The sequence below is a fragment of the Borostomias antarcticus genome (assembly GCF_949987555.1).
Source record: "Borostomias antarcticus genome assembly, chromosome: 1".
Lineage (NCBI taxonomy): Eukaryota > Metazoa > Chordata > Actinopteri > Stomiiformes > Stomiidae > Borostomias > Borostomias antarcticus.
This window is the reverse complement of record NC_140234.1, coordinates 59,653,094-59,670,803: the sequence shown is the minus strand read 5'-3', so window position 1 is coordinate 59,670,803 and position 17,710 is coordinate 59,653,094. Positions and strand designations below refer to the sequence as shown.

The 17,710-nt window shown below is 43.1% G+C and overlaps 1 protein-coding gene across 1 annotated transcript in view; it reads right to left on the bottom strand.

Annotated features, from left to right (window-relative positions):
• Nucleotides 1–10,542: 10,542 nt before the first annotated feature.
• kirrel3a (kirre like nephrin family adhesion molecule 3a) overlaps nucleotides 10,543–17,710 on the bottom strand; it is a gene marked incomplete at both ends in the record, with an annotated part of 168,331 nt that continues 161,163 nt past the window's right edge. The window contains 4 exons of the mRNA XM_084445643.1: nucleotides 10,543–11,025; nucleotides 14,851–14,937; nucleotides 15,407–15,513; nucleotides 16,881–16,988. Of these exons, the coding sequence (XP_084301769.1) occupies nucleotides 10,543–11,025; nucleotides 14,851–14,937; nucleotides 15,407–15,513; nucleotides 16,881–16,988 (785 nt within the window). The remainder of the gene's footprint in view (nucleotides 11,026–14,850; nucleotides 14,938–15,406; nucleotides 15,514–16,880; nucleotides 16,989–17,710) is intronic.

Here is a 17,710-nt window from a genome sequence, read left to right as displayed (position 1 = left end):
CATCACCAGCGAGAGAACTCAGAGTCTCACCTCTGGGATTCTGCTCAGCGCATGTCGGCATTTGCCAAATGCCAATAAGCACACACTAAATTATCTACGGATCCCGGGGAGAAGCTGCTTCTGTCAAGTCAATACTCTCTGTTGATTAATCGTCTTGCAGCGCTCTCTGTCTCTCAGTAGCCTATAATTTATGCAGCGCAGAAACCAGACCTTTGTTGGTCCATGGGCCCACTCGAAACGGATGGTGAAAATGTAATTAAGGGGAAAATCTGCCACACTTTCTCAAAATTGCAGCATTCTTATTTATTTATTTATCTTTTAATTTGTATCGACTGAAAGTTTCAGACAACGGGAACTTTGTGGCATTGCATGTCATTCAAGTGTTCGCAAATCAATTTGGTCGTGACTTATTCTGCAGAAGGCAATCAGTCTGGGGATGATGGGTCATGGATTTTCCATGAATATCTTTTTTTTCTACATTTCAACAGTCAAACTAATTAGCTCTATAATTGTGCAATCATGAACGGTGACCGTGTCCTCATATTAATTAGACAATGTCAACTCATTGCACATGCTAAATGTAGCTACTGTTTAGATCCTTCACATCCTTCAAGTACACAGACAACTACAGTGTAACTCATCGCCGGTATGACATGTTTCCCGCTGATGTGTTCGCCTCCTCCGAGAGGCTCTTAACAGCTTGTATGAACCAGTCAGGCCAAAACTAGATATCCCTTTGTAGACTCCATGCATCCCCAGTGACAACATGCTTTGCCGGTGAAAGTGATCAAATGCCTTGAGACCCACAAAAGTCTGAAAGAGACACTGAAATGAGGCTAAAGGATGCACTTAGGAGTCGAGTCACTTTAAAGTTCCCAAAACAAAGTAACGAATGGTCCATACAATCTGGTGGCAAATACACTGAACCTGAGGGCGTGTCCTCAAGGGACACATGCAAGTTGGAGAGCAAAACAAAAGCATGAATATATGTCTCAGTTTACAGGAAGTGTGACAGCATTCCATCACTACGTTAGGAGGTCGTATCCTAACATAATTGAGAAGCTGCCTCTCTCCACACACTCTAGCCTGTGCCGCACGGAAAATTGTGTGATTTATTCCATTTCATACCGACATTGTCATGAGTGATTTCACACCCCTCACTGCCAGACTAGCATAAAATGGAGCATTTGATGATGTCTTCACTCAGAGAAAGTTAGAAGAGGACAGAAGAGGGAGTTCTTTAATTCATTAGTCGTCATTCATTTACGGCCATATGTTTTCTTGTCTGACATCTAGCACAACCGAGTCCCCCCCCCCCCTGCTTAAGGCAATAATAGCAGGGGAAGAAGTTAGCTGGTAATTTTGTCAAGGCAGATGTGTATGAAAGTTGAGCGGCCGTGAGAAGCCTTCACAACTCCACATTACCCTGGATGGCGGGCGAGGAGTGGTATATATACTGCAGCACCACACTGCTGTTCACATGCATCACATACCAGCCTCTCCCACAAAGCCACGAGCGCTCATTAGCTAAATCAGCCAATTAAAAGAGAGAGAGAGATGGAGGGAGAGAGAGAGAGAAAGAGGGAGGGAGGGAGGGAGGCAGGGAGGGAGGGGAAGAAAGACAGAACTGGGGAAGAGACTACAAAAAAAGAACATGTGTAGGAGTCTGGCGTGTCTATGTAATGAAACGGGAAGATCAAAAGGGAAAGATTGGGAAAATAAATCCTGGTTTTCAGAAGAAGAAAAACAAAGTGGGTGTCAGTGGGGTGGGGGTCATGTGGGGGGGGGGGTTAGTGGGGTGTGGGTCATGTGGGGGGGGGGGGGTTAGTGGGGTGTGGGTCATGTGGGGGGGGGGGGGTTAGTGGGGTGTGGGTCATGTGGGGGGGGGGGGTTAGTGGGGGGGGTATCAGTGGGGGGAGGGGTTAGTGGGGGGGGTATCAGTGGGGGGAGGGTCATGTGGGGGGGGGGGTCAGTGGGGGGAGGGTCATGTGTGTGGGGGGGGGTTAGTGGGGGGGGGTATCAGTGGGGGGAGGGTCATGTGTGGGGGGGGGGGTCAGTGGGATGAGGGCCATGTGGGGGGGGGGGGGGGGGTATCAGTGGGGGGAGGGTCATGTGTGTGGGGGGGGGGGGGGTATCAGTGGGGGGAGGGTCTTGTGGGGGGGGGGGTATCAGTGGGGTGGGGGTCATGTGTGTGTGGGGGGGGGGGGTATCAGTGGGGTGGGGGTCATGAAGGGAGGGCGCTGCATCTACCTGTATACTGGACCCCCCACCTGTATACTGGACCCCCCTCAAGAGACTGAAGCCACAAAATGTCACAGGCTGATTTCCCACGGACAAGAGCCCGCCTCCCTCAAACCTTTATTAATTATGGGAAAAAGCAAATAACCCGGGGCAACGAATTCCCTCTGCCGGTGGTGCAAGTGAAAGGTCTGGCATGTCGATCAAAGGTCGTGGACTTTGTTCAAAGAGATAGTGAGGGGTCAGGGAGGACCCTTGGGAGGAGTGGCGAGGGCCGCTCACCTCACAAGCTCCACAGCTTTATTTAGATTGTAGTTGTAATTACAGCTGTTAATTATAACATCCCAGCAAAACAAAATAGCTACATGAAAGGTTCACTGTTCATATAAGAAATGTATGTATGTATGTATGTATGTATGTATGTATGTATGTATGTATGTATGTATGTATGTATGTATGTATGAATGAATGAATGAATTGAATTAATTTTTTTATTAAAGTGTCATGCCTACTGTCGGCCCATCCCATATGGGATTATAAGACACCTTTACGACTTACTTCTATACATACGTCATCTATTTACATGCAAAATATGTTTCCAGTGTTGCTGGTCAAGCTCAAATGAACAAAAAAAGAGATATGTATGTATGTATGTATGTATGTATGTATGTATGTATGTATGTATGCGTGTATGTATGTATGTATGTATGCATGCATGTATGTATGTATGTATGTATGTATGTATGTATGTATGTATGTATGCATGTATGTATGTATGTATGTATGTATGTATGTATGTATGCATGTATGTATGTATGTGTGTGTGTATGTATGTATGTATGTATGTATGTATGTATGTATGTATGTATGTATGTATGTATGCATGTATGTATGCATGTATGTATGTATGTATGTATGTATGTATGTATGTATGTATGTATGCATGTATGTTTGTATGTATGTATGTATGTATGTGTGTATGTATGTATGTATGTATGTATGTATGTATGTATGTATGTATGTATGTATGTATGTATGTAATGTCCTCAGTCTTCATCTAATCGTAACTTGAATAGTACATTGTGTCAGCATACCCTCTCCAGTGCATCTCCTTAAAGGAGTAGTAAAGGGAAAATGCATGTTTAGCCCTGTTTTAAGGTTACTTGTGATCATATAGAATGGTTCAGATCAAAACGTTGACAAAACTAGCACTTTTGAGAAAGTCTGGTAATTTTGCGTGTCACAATATCAGCAAGGACGACAAACACATCGCCCCGCAAATGTATCTACATGCACATCAAATAAGTAAGACCAGCATTTACCTGCATTGAGGCCATCCTTCCAGAAAGACCACTGAAGTAGCTACAATCTTCCAATCCAGTCTGCTCCACGCACGTTTGTTATCATATTTTTTCCCCATCATTACAGCGAGTAAGTGGGGAATTGTGGGAAGTGTGGTTCTTAAAACGCAGTGCCAATTTTATCACGACCAGAGAGGCCGCCATAGTGCCGAGATATATAATGTAGCTTTAAGAAAACTCCTGTAAAAGGACAAGAAACTGGAACTACACGCTATCAGATTGTCTGACTAGGCCTACTGGAGAAAGGAAATGATCCCTAGAGGCCTCCGTATTTCTAAGTTTCCCACCTTTGGAAAGGACAATTCGGAATTCAAAAACAAATGGGAGGCTACCCTTAATGTTCTCTAGACCTTATGTTGCTCCTCATCAAGGAAGCCAAGAAAGAAAAGGTGGAGTCGCACAGTCACGTTGAGGAAGTGAAACAGAAACTCTTGTCACTCGATTCACCCGAACGCAGTGAACAAAAAATGATTCAGCGGAGAGTAATCTCCCGAGAGGACACTGACAGACTTTCTAAAGCCTTGGCGTGGTCTAAAATCAAAAGAGTTCAAACGAGACGAGCAGGACTACCTTGAGGGGACGGTCTACTTCCTGGTCACGCACATCACGCTCGTCTCACAAGAACAGACGAGCTCGCTCCCAGAGTTGCAGCAGACCTGAAGTTTTCTGGAAGTTTGTTCCAGATATGTGGAGCATAAAAACTGAACGCTGCTTCTCCATGTTTTGTTTTAACTCTGGAGACAGAAAGCAGTCCTGTGCCAGACGACCTGAGGGGTCTGGATGGTTCATAACATAGCAGAAGACCAGAAATATATTTTGGCCCTAGACCATTCAGTGCTTTATAAACCAACAGCAGTATTTTAAAGTCATTTCTTTGACAGAGATGATTTGTACTTTGTAATTGCCTATAGACACAAAGTAGTCCCTGTCCTTCAAGTAGGATTCAAACCAGTCTAGCACTGTGCCAGAAATTCCCAGCCAGTTTTCCAGTTGGCCGAGTAATATGTTGTGGTCAACCGTGTCGAATGCAGCGCTGAGATCCAATACTACTAAGTCTTCACCCATTCCGTCATCCTTCCGGCTGTGTGCAGGGGGCACACCCGGGGGCCAACCAAGTGCTCCTGTCCGTCGGAAATACGGAGGCCTCTAGGGATCATTTCCTTTCTCCAGTAGGCCTAGTTAGACAATCTGATAGCGTGTAGTTCCAGTTTCTTGTCCTTTTCCAGGAGTTTATTTAAAGCTACATTATATATCTAGTCACTTTGGCGGCCTCTCTGGTCGTGATAAAATCGGCACTGCGTTTCACTGTACAACTGAAGAACTGGCACAAAAGCCCATAGTTTGGAAAAGGCAAGTAGCACAACCTTTTCAACACAAATTGCATTTGATTGGTTGTACTGTAGAGGTTTTGTATGCTGTTGTATGCAAAGTAGGTTTTACAGGATTCATGTGGCCTGGTCTGGACATTGCTACAGTATAAATAATGATTATATTTTAACTCATTATGTTTTGTTGATTTATAACTCGAACTAGAACTCAAGATCCTGGAAATTAATTATCTGTTTTTTTTATGTATTTATTTGATCTTTGCATATAAAATGGAATACATTTAACATAGTGCTTGGTGAAATATCACTAGGATAATTCTTCACCTCACATTACAGCATTGTTCTGCCTCTGAACTAGCCTTGGTGAGCCACTGTTTAATACTGCACATGATTGATTGCAGAGAGATAAGACCTTTAGCGGTTTCTGTTCTGTTGTAGGATTGTGTGGGTTTACTGAGAGAACCTTAGCCCACCTCCTGATACACAAGGGAGACCAGTCAGCCTGGAGTATTGTACATCACTTCTCTTGTTGCACACTGTCAAATGTTGGATACTTGTCTTTTTTCACGGGTAGACTATCTTGTCTAAGTGTAACACATCCTTCTTTTAGGACTAATGACAGAAAATCTGTGCATTTACAGTACAAACCAGTATGAATCAGGTATTGTAGAGGTGACTCCTCACTGCAACCATTTTATTTTCTCTATTATTAACCATGTTTTCAAGAATAACTGAGTACTTACTAATGCAATGTGCTGTATGCACCAACTGGTTTGTACCAACTGGTTTGTACCAACTGGTTTGCCTGGTTGAAAGATGCCTAAAGTATATGATGATTTAAATGATTTCACTGATTATAATGGTGCCCAGTGCTAACCTAGGGGTGATGGTGAGCCTTGGTTTGAGATTCAGGGGATGAACTCTCCCAATCTTTAAAGAAGAAGGGGAATTTAAGGAAAAAATACAGAGCAGCAGAAAACTCGAGGAGAAATTGATGATAGCATAGTATTTCTACCACCTGGGGTTCCTCTCGTTTGCTCCCAAGCTCTTGGGATGGACTGCACATGCCCAACATGATTATTCTGTGGTTGGTTGTCTCTGGTACACAGTACACTCTGACCTCATTCATCTGTGTTGGTTTTTCGAATCAAATACAACAAACCGCTGTCCTGAAAGATGGTGAATCCTCATAAGTCTGTGGTGAAACATGGGCTCGCAGCGGGTCCCGGGTAAACACGCTGTCTGCAGGAAGAGGAGGCGTTTGAATTGAGTTGTCTGGCTCATAACCAAAGCTCTAGCATCACCACTTATCAGTTTTATGTTTTGGACACAATCTCTCTCTGTAAAGAAAGGGTGGGGAATATGATACAAGTATTTGTGGGTTATCCTACATTGAAGCTGACTGATATTTCTATTACCTGTAACTCTTGGGCCCCTTGCTCATGTCTGCTGACTCCTCTCTCTCTGTGTACTGTCACTCCATCATTCTACATTAAGGAGAGCAATACTGTACATTCAGGGTATTAATAGACTGTACTGTACTGGTTTTGCACTTTTAGTCCCCAACATATTTTGTGATGTTATTGAAATTAGATAAACGGCTTCGCAATTCAAATCCTACCTAAACCGTAGCCTATTTAAATTCACAACATTATCTTGCACACCAACAAGACCTGACGTTATAACCGTGGCTAACAATTCAAGCAAGCTAACGTTAGCTAAACAGAGTGCAAGATAGTTAGCGACCAGACCATCTGTCTAGCTTTGACATCAATCCAGTAAGCCTATGTCAGTTCACTTAGCTTGCACACCAACATCAGACCTGACGTTATAACCTTAGCTTACAATGCAAGCAAGCTAAACCGTGTGCAAGCTAGCTTAGCTAACGATTTTTAGTGTTTATCTAGCTAACGTTATCTAGTAAGCATCCAGACTTTTAAAGGAAAATGCTCGTTTTTGACAACCTGGACCTTATTTACGACATATTATAAGAAGTTTGACTCACCCAGATCACTTTTGTGTTGTTCGGAGGCCTGTAGAAGAAATTTAAAATCCAGCGCGAGCCAGTATATCCATGTAATGGCGGCGCACGGGGCATAGGGAATGCAGTTTCTCAAAATCCATTTTCGGCCGCTAAACGGTTGTTTTCATCAATCACATTGCATGAATCGGCAGTTGATATTCCTCTACGCGAGCCATTCTTTCGGTTTTCAAATACTAGATGGATATACTGGCTCGCGCTGGATTTTAAATTTCTTCTACAGGCCTCCGAACAACACAAAAGTGATCTGGGTGAGTCAAACTTCTTATAATATGTCGTAAATAAGGTCCAGGTTGTCAAAAACGAGCATTTTCCTTTAAGATTCAGTCCAGCAAGCTCACATTGCCTGTTTTTGTTATTCGGCTTTTAAAATATTTTTGCTGGGCAGTTTTTGAAAATGAATGATTGTTTGTCTGTGTCTTACTCTTTTCATATTGCCTTGCTCAGCCAAGAGCGTCAACATCCACCTGGAAAATCTCCACAATGAGCCGCAGGAAATTAGTAAAATTAAATAGCTTCTGACGCATGCACAGGGATGGTGTTTTTTTCTAGGGATGCTACAAATGTTATTTTAGACTAACTATATTGAAGCAATAACTAATGAGAGGTTGTGGTATATGGCCTATATACCATGGGTTGTGCTGTGGTCATAGGCACGAGGCTCAGCTGAGTGCTGTTGACCAGCACAACCCGTGGTATATTGGCCATATATCACAAACCTTGAGTGAGTAATTGCTTTTATACAAAGGTTACATCATCAGGAAACATTTATGTGATAAATTCCTACTATTTCAGTACCTTAATATCGATTTTAGTGAACTCCGGCAAGAGAGGTAGTTCATGAAACTATCACATTGTATCCACTTTCAACGATGACAAACAATGAGCCCTAGCAACCAAACTAATGCTCCCGACCAACCTAGCCAGCCATGAACGAAGTGTAACCTACCTTTGCTGTGCAACTGTGAGTTGCAAAAGTGGTGATGATAAACCAGAGTGGTCGGCTACAGGACGGATAGAACAACTCAAAATTGACATTGAATGTTTCCATTTTTCTTGAGGAGAAACCATAATGTAACCAACAGACCGTTACGCAATGGAACTAACATTTTTATAGGCAGTAATATTTGGCACGGTAATATTTCACATATAACGATTTGCCCGTGGTATATTGTGTCATATACAATGACTCTTAACCAATCAGATTGCGAGGTCGGAACTACCCGTTGTATAATGTACAGTAACCCCCGCCACTCTACCTTTGTATGTCTTATGAAGGAGGTCTCTGGCTAGCTGGCAACTAGCTTGATGTGTGTGCTCGCTTATCAACTGGCTTCCAACCATTACCCGCCGTGTCCTTTTGGACAGGGCTGGGAAATCATGGCAAAGCCACTCTTGAGATAAAGTCCTCAGTGGATTACTTGTCCATGAAATGGAAAGAGCAAACAGAGTGGAAAGAGCAGATGAAAATGAAAGCTCCTAGCGAAGTGTTAGCTAGCCTGTATAATGAATCATCTGGGCTCCGCAGATATACTGTCGGTTGGTGGTGATCAAATTTGTTACAGCGGCATCGAGTGTGGACGGTCCAGGCTAGCCAGCTATGTTTGAGGTAGCATAGCGCCGTCAGCAGCCCTCGTTATCTAGCCTGCCGACTTGCTCTTAGCTGAGCTCATTTGCATATGCAAATATGCATATGAAGCGCTCAATCTGATCTCGTGGTCAACGGAGCCCAGATAGCAAGCGGATGTGTAATGATTCTGGGCCATATATGGGCCGGAACTAAGCCACAAGGGCCAGATCTGGCCTGTATATGGTCCAGATCCGCTTGCTATATGGGAGGGGTATAGAGGCATGGTAGAACGCTTTTTCTGGGTGGTATATTCAGCAAAAAATACTCAAAGACATGTTTTGGGGACCCCGAAGACTTAAAGAGAATAATTAAATTGTTGAAAATTTGCATAATAGGACACCTTTAAATCTAAACAAACAAACAAAAACATTAAACTACTCATGCCTCATTACTGATATACCACCTAATTACAGTTGCTATACAAGAGTGGATTCCTCTGGTCCGTTGAATGATGGTGAATTAATGATTTCTTACAGAGAGACATGATCTCTTCATCTGGAAGTAAGAATAGGATGGAGTTAATACTAAAATAATTATTTGTTACCATCTGCAATATTCCTTCCTGAGCAGAGCTCACTTTCCAGTTGAACTGTGCCGTTTGTCTTGAGACCTCGAGTGTACACTTAAAACAGTGGACATGACATAAATGGAACCACAGAGGCAGTAGACAGAAAAAAGGTAAATTTATCTTCACTCTTGTCAGTCAGTGGTCAAATCACAGTACACAAAATTGCTGGATTTACAGAGCTCCAGTGTAAACAACATGGTATCAGATAAGTATGGCAAGCCACAATGAGAACAGCTCCTGCAACCGGAGGAAACGGCTCCATAGATACAGTGTCTGCACGCACGCACGCACACACACACACACACACACACACACACACACACACACACATACACAGATAAGCTGCAATTGTCTCACATTAAATGGGAAAAGTACAGATGTTGTTCCTCTGCCTGTTCTCTGGTGTGTAAACATGGCATTGTCCTTTTCTGGGTAAAAAAAAAGTCACACGACGAGAGCGGTGTGAGTGAGGAACATTGTTTGAACAGCGCCTCCAGTGAAGCAGCTACACAACGTGACACATCCACTTCTCCATGCATTACAGTATCTTGTTTTGTGATTCAGTAATGAACTTTCACAAGGCAAAAAAACGAGATCTCTCACAGATCCATGATGACAATTAAGCAATAAGCAAAATAGAAATATATTAATAACCAAAAAAAACAAATCTATAATCCAGTGAGTATTAAAAGTAGTCCAAGTATTGGAAGGTCATTCTCCAGTTTGTTAGGCCTGTTTGTATTTTTTTGTTGTACTTATCACAGTCAGTGCCCTCCATTTCACCTCAGAGACTTCCATAGCTCATCCCAGAATCCGTTTCTCAGGTATGCCAGACACTGTGGGACGTTTTTAACAATACATTTTGTGCTTCAAACCCTAACAGGGAAGCCAATCAGATCACATCCTTATACGTTCATTTTTCTTCATGATACAAAAAGAGCAACTTTTGTACAATTGTGGAATGAATCGTCACACAGATCTGTGAATCTAGGGGCGTATACCGCGCGCTATGAGGCAGCCAGCTAGTCGAAAACAACAAAGTAAGCAGCGCTGAGTCAGCTGATTGATATGAGCTGATTGATATGAGCTGATAAAGTGGACAAATGATTGTCATGTTTTTTTTTTTTTTTTGTCTCTTCGTTGAATACTCCTATTTCCTTCATGGAGAATAATCAGTCTATATTCCTGTGAAATCCAAGGAACAGTGATGATGTCATTGATAAAGTATGATTGGAGAGCATCGTCTACCAGACACCGTCCTGTCATGTCCGTCTGGGAAAGCGCCGTCCAAAACCAAAAAAACACAAAACGCAGCACCCGATCAGGCGTCACGCTCCCAACCAGCGCCGTCCTCCCGTCCCACCGCCCCCTGGTGGTCACACGTGGGTCTGCATGCGTTTCTGCAGCGGCTTGGTCAGGTCCGAGTTCTGGGAGGACGACTGGGAGTAGTGGGAGGAGGAGGAGGCGGCCGACGCCTTGCTGTCCTTGTCGAACTGCACGTAGGCGTCCTGCTTGCTGTAGCTGCTCACGCTGCTGTCGCACGTCTGCGTGTCCACGAAGGAGCTGGAGTCGCTGAGCGAGCCCCTCTGGAACTCCCGCTCGCACAGCTCGATGGAGCTGCTGCCCATGCCCAGGACGAAGCGCTGGCTGTAGTCGTACAGGCGGTTGGGCCCGGCGCCGAGCGTGGAGTAGATGTTGGTGAAGGACATGCCCGTGGGGACCCGCTGCTTGCCCATGGTGGCCGTGCCCATGGAGGGCGGGTTCCTGGCCTCGGCGGCCTGGCTGGGAGCCAGCGACATGGCGGGGGTGGCGTGGTGCTCCTTGAAGGTGTTGACGCTGTAGTAGCCATTGGTGGGGTCCTGTGTGTGATAGACACAGATTTGAGTTGGGTGGGAGGACTTCAAAGACCACAGGGTTACATTACAGTCATTTAGCAGACACTTTGGTGGTATTCGGACTTAATTACATAATAATTGATTTAGTGTGTATTATATTGTAATGAAGTGTAATTGTTACTGAAATACTAAATATTACAGTCTGAAAGCAAGAGAGCAAGTCAATTATACAAAGTCAAAGTCATGTTTCTTTGTCACATGCTACATCATACAGTACAAGTACAACGAGCAGTGACGTGTTTCTGTGAGCAATGTACAGTAGAGAGGTAAAAAGATAAAAGGAAGCAGTCAAATGTATATCTGAGTACAGGATACAAAATATATCCATACATATATACATGGAAGGTGTGGGATGTCGGGGAGGAGATGGAGTTTAAAATAGACACGTGTACATATGGGTCTGGAGGAAGTATCACTAGATAATATATTGTGATACGTACATTTACAGAATGTAGCTATGTTTATTCTACCGAGTATAAATATAAGGTGCTGCTGCGCTGTGTGCAGCTGCTGAGTTTAGTTCTTGAGTTTAGTCTCCTCGTTCAGACATACGGTCAAAACATCAAAACATACGGTACAGACAGATGGTAGAAAGGGTACAAAATGTTTTCTTTTTCCTGAAGTCATGAGAGATTACTTATAGGACTACTTATTTCCTTGAGCTGAATCTCCCCAGCTTTAGTTACAGTGTCACGCTGCAGTATTTCATTTTTATTACTGCAGTATTTAGTCAGTATTTAGTCCTCTTTTGCCAAATTATCCAATTAACACATTACTTTAGAGGAGTATAAACAAAATGTTGTTTCTGCAATCAGCAGGCCTTCAAACCCACACAACTTTTAACTCACTAAGACAGCAACACTCATGTTTTCTGCTCTTGTTGAGCCATTTCTTCTCTGGATCAACTAGCATTCATTAAAAATAAAGTGAGAAAATGAAAATGTGAGAAAATGAACATGTGGACAAGATAACAAGCTTTAGGGGTGTGAATTAGTCATGTCTCCAACATTGAGACATACTGTTTTCAGCTAATTAAATAACTCCACATAGCCAAATGCAAGAGCAGCATATGTTTCGCAACATCCTTATAATGTGTAAACTGTAAATACTTTCTTTCTCTCTCCCCTTATCTCTCTTTAGTTGGCTACTCCGTCCCCCATTGAAATGACCTAATTGTCAGGTTTGGGGAAGAGGGGGGAAGACTTTTGCCTGCCGATAGGGTTAGAAAGAAATAATTTAATACTCCGTTTTGCCGTCACGGCTGCTGACATCTTTGTCTGCACTTGTGGCTCAAGGCTATAGGAAAGAACTCCATTAGGAGTAACAAGATAGGAGGCTAGAACTCCAAGCACCGTACTCTCAAGGGTGGGAATTGAATTTGTCGAGGATGACATACGTGAGGAAGGTCTAGAAGAATATATGTCAGTAGATGACGTGGGAGAAGAGGGAAGGTCATTATTTAGAAATAAGGGTTGGGATCTCAACACTCTCACAACAGTGGACATGGTTGTAGACTTTAGAAAGAACGACACCCCAGCGGCCACTGTTGACCTCAGAGGCACAGCAGAGGAAGTACTTCCTGAGGCAGCTGAAGAAATTCAACCTGCCAAAGCCAACGGTGGTACTCTTCAACACCTCCATTATCACCTCCTCCATCACCATCTGGTTCTCCGCCACAACAGATAAAAACAAGGCCAGACTGCAGCGCATCATCCGCGCCGCTGAGATGGTGATTGGCTGTAGGCCGCCATCCCTACAGGACCTGCGCGCCTCCAGGACCCTGAAACGGGCCAGAAAGATCGTAGCCGACCCCTCCCATCACAGTCTGTTTGACCCACTCCCCTCTGGCAGGAGACTGCGGTCCATCGGGACCGGGTCCACAAGCCACAAAAACAGCTCCTTTCCCACGGCCATCAGACTCATTACACGGCTCGTTCCCAACCCCGACTATACCCTTTGCACCACTTGCACACAACCTTTGATTGTCCCACATACCTCAATGGCACACACATTGCATGGTAAATGGACAGCACTTAGGCTGTGTGTCCACCAACAAGCTGTATGTAGCTGAACAGCGGCAAGCCTACAGCTGCGTAGAGCGCACTAGAGCCGGGGTTTAGAGCTGGCTAGGCTACCGATGTTTAACAGCTACGTTAGCAACAGGTGTCGTGTTTTTGCAGACTGAACATTAACTAGCCAAGTTAAGATAGCTAGCTAATGTTAGCTAGTGCTAACGTTCGCTGTCTCTGCGGTTTTGTCAAAAACCGACCGCTGTCGTCATCAGAACAGCCGTTTACAGCCTGCGCTCTAGCTCAAAAAGTTCAACTTTTTTCAACTGCCAAAAAAAGCCTAGAGCTCACGACGCTATAGCGCTAAAAAGGCCTTGGAACACAGCTCTCATCTCTATAGCGCCCTAGAGCGCATTACCCATTGTAAACAGTGCCAGCTCTAAAATACAGCTTGCCTGTGGACACGCACCCTTATATAGCACTTTTATCCAAAATGCTTTACAATGAAGGCCTCTCATTCACCCAGTAACATACATACGCACACCAATGGCAGCCGCTGCCATGCAAGGTGCTAGCCTATTCATGGGAACAATTTGGGGTCACCCAAGGATACTTTGAGATGACAGGAGGAGTCGGGATTCACATCACTCATCTATCACACCCTACTCTATTCTGTATATATTGAGTGATTTGGATTGTGCCTTTCTTTGTATTGGTTACATTGTATTTTGTATATATGCACTGTATTTTTTTTTTACACTGTTTTTTGTTTTGCATTTTAAATGACGTCCTCTGTCCTGCACCCTGTCCTATATCGTCTTCATCAGCGTATGCCATTACCCCAGTCAAACCTTGTATGTGTAAACCATGTACATGGCCAATAAACACATATTGAGTCTTGTGTTCAAGGGTTCAAAGGTCATATAAATTGCTGTGGGAAAGCCGAGTTGAAGTCAAAGCTGAAGCTTGGTACGATATCCATTATTCCAAATGATGTTCACATTTCACTAGGCTTGTGATTCATACTATTAGAAAAGATAATTTCCCACCCATTGTCCTTTCATAAATGTTGAAAAAACACCTTTGCTCAATAGTCTGTTTCCTTCCACGTGTGTGACATCTTGTGAGGCAAACAACTCGTGTTCATTGGTTTGAGTTGACATTTCCTTCACAATGAATGCAAACACTATTGTGTAAACTAGGTTTCCATCAAAACAACTTCTACCTCCTATGACACAATAGAACACCACTTAAAGCACACATACAGTCCATGGAGGACGACTATTTGCTTTGAAAATCCACTCTCCTCTCTCTCCCGGCAATGCAATCATTTTTCCATTCTTCCAGAAGCATGCTTCGCCATGAACTTTACTCTCAGACCCAAATGTACAATCAAATGTAATTAGCGAGAGAAATGTGTACTATACTTAAAAGAGAGGAATCTGAAGACACGTCAGACTCTGAAAGCTCTAGTCGCTGAATAGTTGTCAGCCCTGTTTGAAGCGTTCAGTGGACTCATGCGTGAGAGGAGACAGAGTACAATACAGTACAGTAGCTTCCTTGAAGAGTTGAGTAAAAAAAACAACAACAAAAAACAAGTTCTTTGAATGATTAGTCTTGCCTGGTTCCACCGGCCGAGCAGCAAACCGTGCCTATTTGGAACTTCAGGCCAGGCTAACTGCATTTGAAAGCACCTACAACAACATTTGACCCCCCAACGGGGTTGGATTGGATCCCTCACCATTGACCTTTGAGCTTGGGCTGCTGCCTCAGTGCCCACCTTGATGTGTTGGAACTCCTTCTCCTCCTCCGAGAGGACCTCAAGCTGCTTCAGCACGGGCTCCTGCTGGAACTCCCCGCGGTCCAGCTGAGAGAACACAGACGGCACCGTCAGACCGCTAACGCCGTTTCAAATGGACCTTGTTGCTCATGCCCTCATGAAAAATATATATTGGAAAATATAATGTAATATATCAAACAATACACTTCCATATAGGAAACTAGTGGTTATATTTTACAATATACTGCAATATACAGTATGAAAATTGAGAATTCCTTATGTATTATTCAATGTATTATGTATGTATGTATCATATATTATTCTGTATATTTCCTCCATATATTTTGCATACTATAATATATTGACAGTTAATATAGAGGGGAATATATTTTCTTTGCATAAGGGTGGGAATTCACCATTGTTATCATATCTCCTTGAACATTCATTGGCTGGTAGTTTTTGGTGTATAAAAAACCCAATCAGAAGTAGAAATGTCTTCGCTGTTGATAACAGAACAGAACATATGTGATTGGCTGCCTGAGTTGTGTTCGCTCACCATCATGTGCTTCATGGCGGTATGCTCCTCGGCCTCCGCCAGCGCCGCGTTGTGATCCTTGTGGACGATTTCCACGCGGATGTCGTTCTTCGCCACTCCTTTGAGATCTAGATTAGAGGACGAGAGCGCTGATTGACTTGGCTGGTACGAGCGCTGGCTACAGCTCTGTCACCAGCACTAAGCACATCACGGGAGCTTCAGACACTGTGGCTCCTCAGATCTCTTGATGGGAACATTGGGAGTCCCTCAGTCTCGGCATCATCACAGTCTGGTGGTGATGGTTGTGAAGGGAGGAAGGGTACCAGCATGAACAAACTGTTCCACATGCAGGGCTGAAAATTAACACCTGCCACCGGCCAAATGCATTAATTAGGTAAGGATGCTATCAAAATCAAAATGTGTTCAAATGCAATCGTGACACATTATACAGTTTGTGAATTACAGTGCTCAACTGTGCTTTTGCTGGTGAAAATGCCCTGCAGTCTGTATATACATTAGGGTTCGTATATTTAAAGCAATAACTGATTTTTTTTTTTTCACATTTTGTCAAAACTAATTAAAACCACCTGATATCAGATTGTTTCATTGAGCCAGTCGCCAAGTCTTGTTATTCCAGCATTTCTGTCTGTGTTGTCAAATTAAGGCCCATAACATTGCTCTGCCCGGTGCCTTAAAGGTACATTTTAGGCCTTTCGTTTGTAAACAAGTCTCTTACTGCCATCTAGTGGTAGGAAATCACATTGCCACTGTAAGTGCTACTGATGTCAGTGATAGCGTCACGTTGAGGGATCTTACTCTCTGTTTTCAGGTCTCTCTGGCGAGAGGAGAGGGAGACCGGCAGGGACGACATGACGAGGTGGACATCCTCTGTGATAAACAACAACAAAAAACACAACATCAAATTGACTGGTAATCTGTAACGGCTATTTCTGCACATATAGATAGATAGATAGATAGATAGATAGATAGATAGATAGATAGATAGATAGATAGATAGATAGATAGATAGATAGATAGATAGATAGATACTGTCATGGTTGGGTTGTACTGCATCAGATAAGGATATTACTTCCTCTTACTAGGGCCTCTTACTTCCTGTCTAACGGGACCCTTATATGAGTAGGCATCAGATAGACACCTCCAAACAGGAAGTGTCTGAAAAAAACACTGAGTTCAAGAGATGGAGCACTAATATACCACATGTTGAGATAATAATAATAAAATATATAATAGTAATAATAATAATAATAATAACAATACTAATCATAATAACACCAATAATAACATTAACAATAATAACGTTAATAATAATAATAATAAAAAACAACACTAATAATAACATTAACAATAATAACATTTATAATAATAATAATAATAATAATAATAATAATAATAATGAATGCATACTAATAAATAGCCCAAAGTCACCCACATCTTGCCTGTCCAAAAGAGCTTTAATTTCAAAAGCACCTACTTCTCTGGAAGCGGGCACAGCAGAAGGCACCTAAGGTCCCCATGAGAACAACAAGGGCCAGGAAGGCCCCCACCGCCACCCCAATGATGACAGCCAGGCGCAGTGACTCTGCAGCAGACAACAACCACACCACTCTTCAGAGGCTCATTCAATAACATGACTGGTGATTGGGTGACCCACTCTTCTCATTCAATAACATGGCTGGTGATAGGGTGACCCACTCTTCTCATTCAATAACATGACTGGTGATTGGGTGACCCACTCTTCTCATTCAATAACATGGCTGGTGATTGGGTGACCCACTCTTCTCATTCAATAACATGGCTGGTGATTGGGTGACCCACTCTTCTCATTCAATAACATGGCTGGGGATTGGGTGACCCACTCTTCTCATTCAATAACATGGCTGGTGATTGGGTGACCCACTCTTCTCATTCAATAACATGGCTGGTGATAGGGTGACCCACTCTTTGCTGGTACCCACTGATGGCTTTACACTATGTATTTAACATACTGCAAAAACGCTACTGTTTATAAACCTTCTATGTTTTACCGTTAATACGTTTCAGCGTTTAGAACAGAATGTTTCGCGTCTCCAAAAATGAGAAGTGTCTTCAATTTTGATTAAATTTGGAAATTTGGTAATGTATACACTTTCATTGCAAAATCATGCACAATCTTGCATAAATGCTTGAATTACTGAATAACCAGTGCCCCCTCCCAAAAAACAAACAAACAAAAACCATCAGTTTTGATGTATATCTTTTGTATGCAGCAGCTAGATGTTAGTATGCTAGATGTTAGTATGCTAGATGTTTGTATGCTAGACA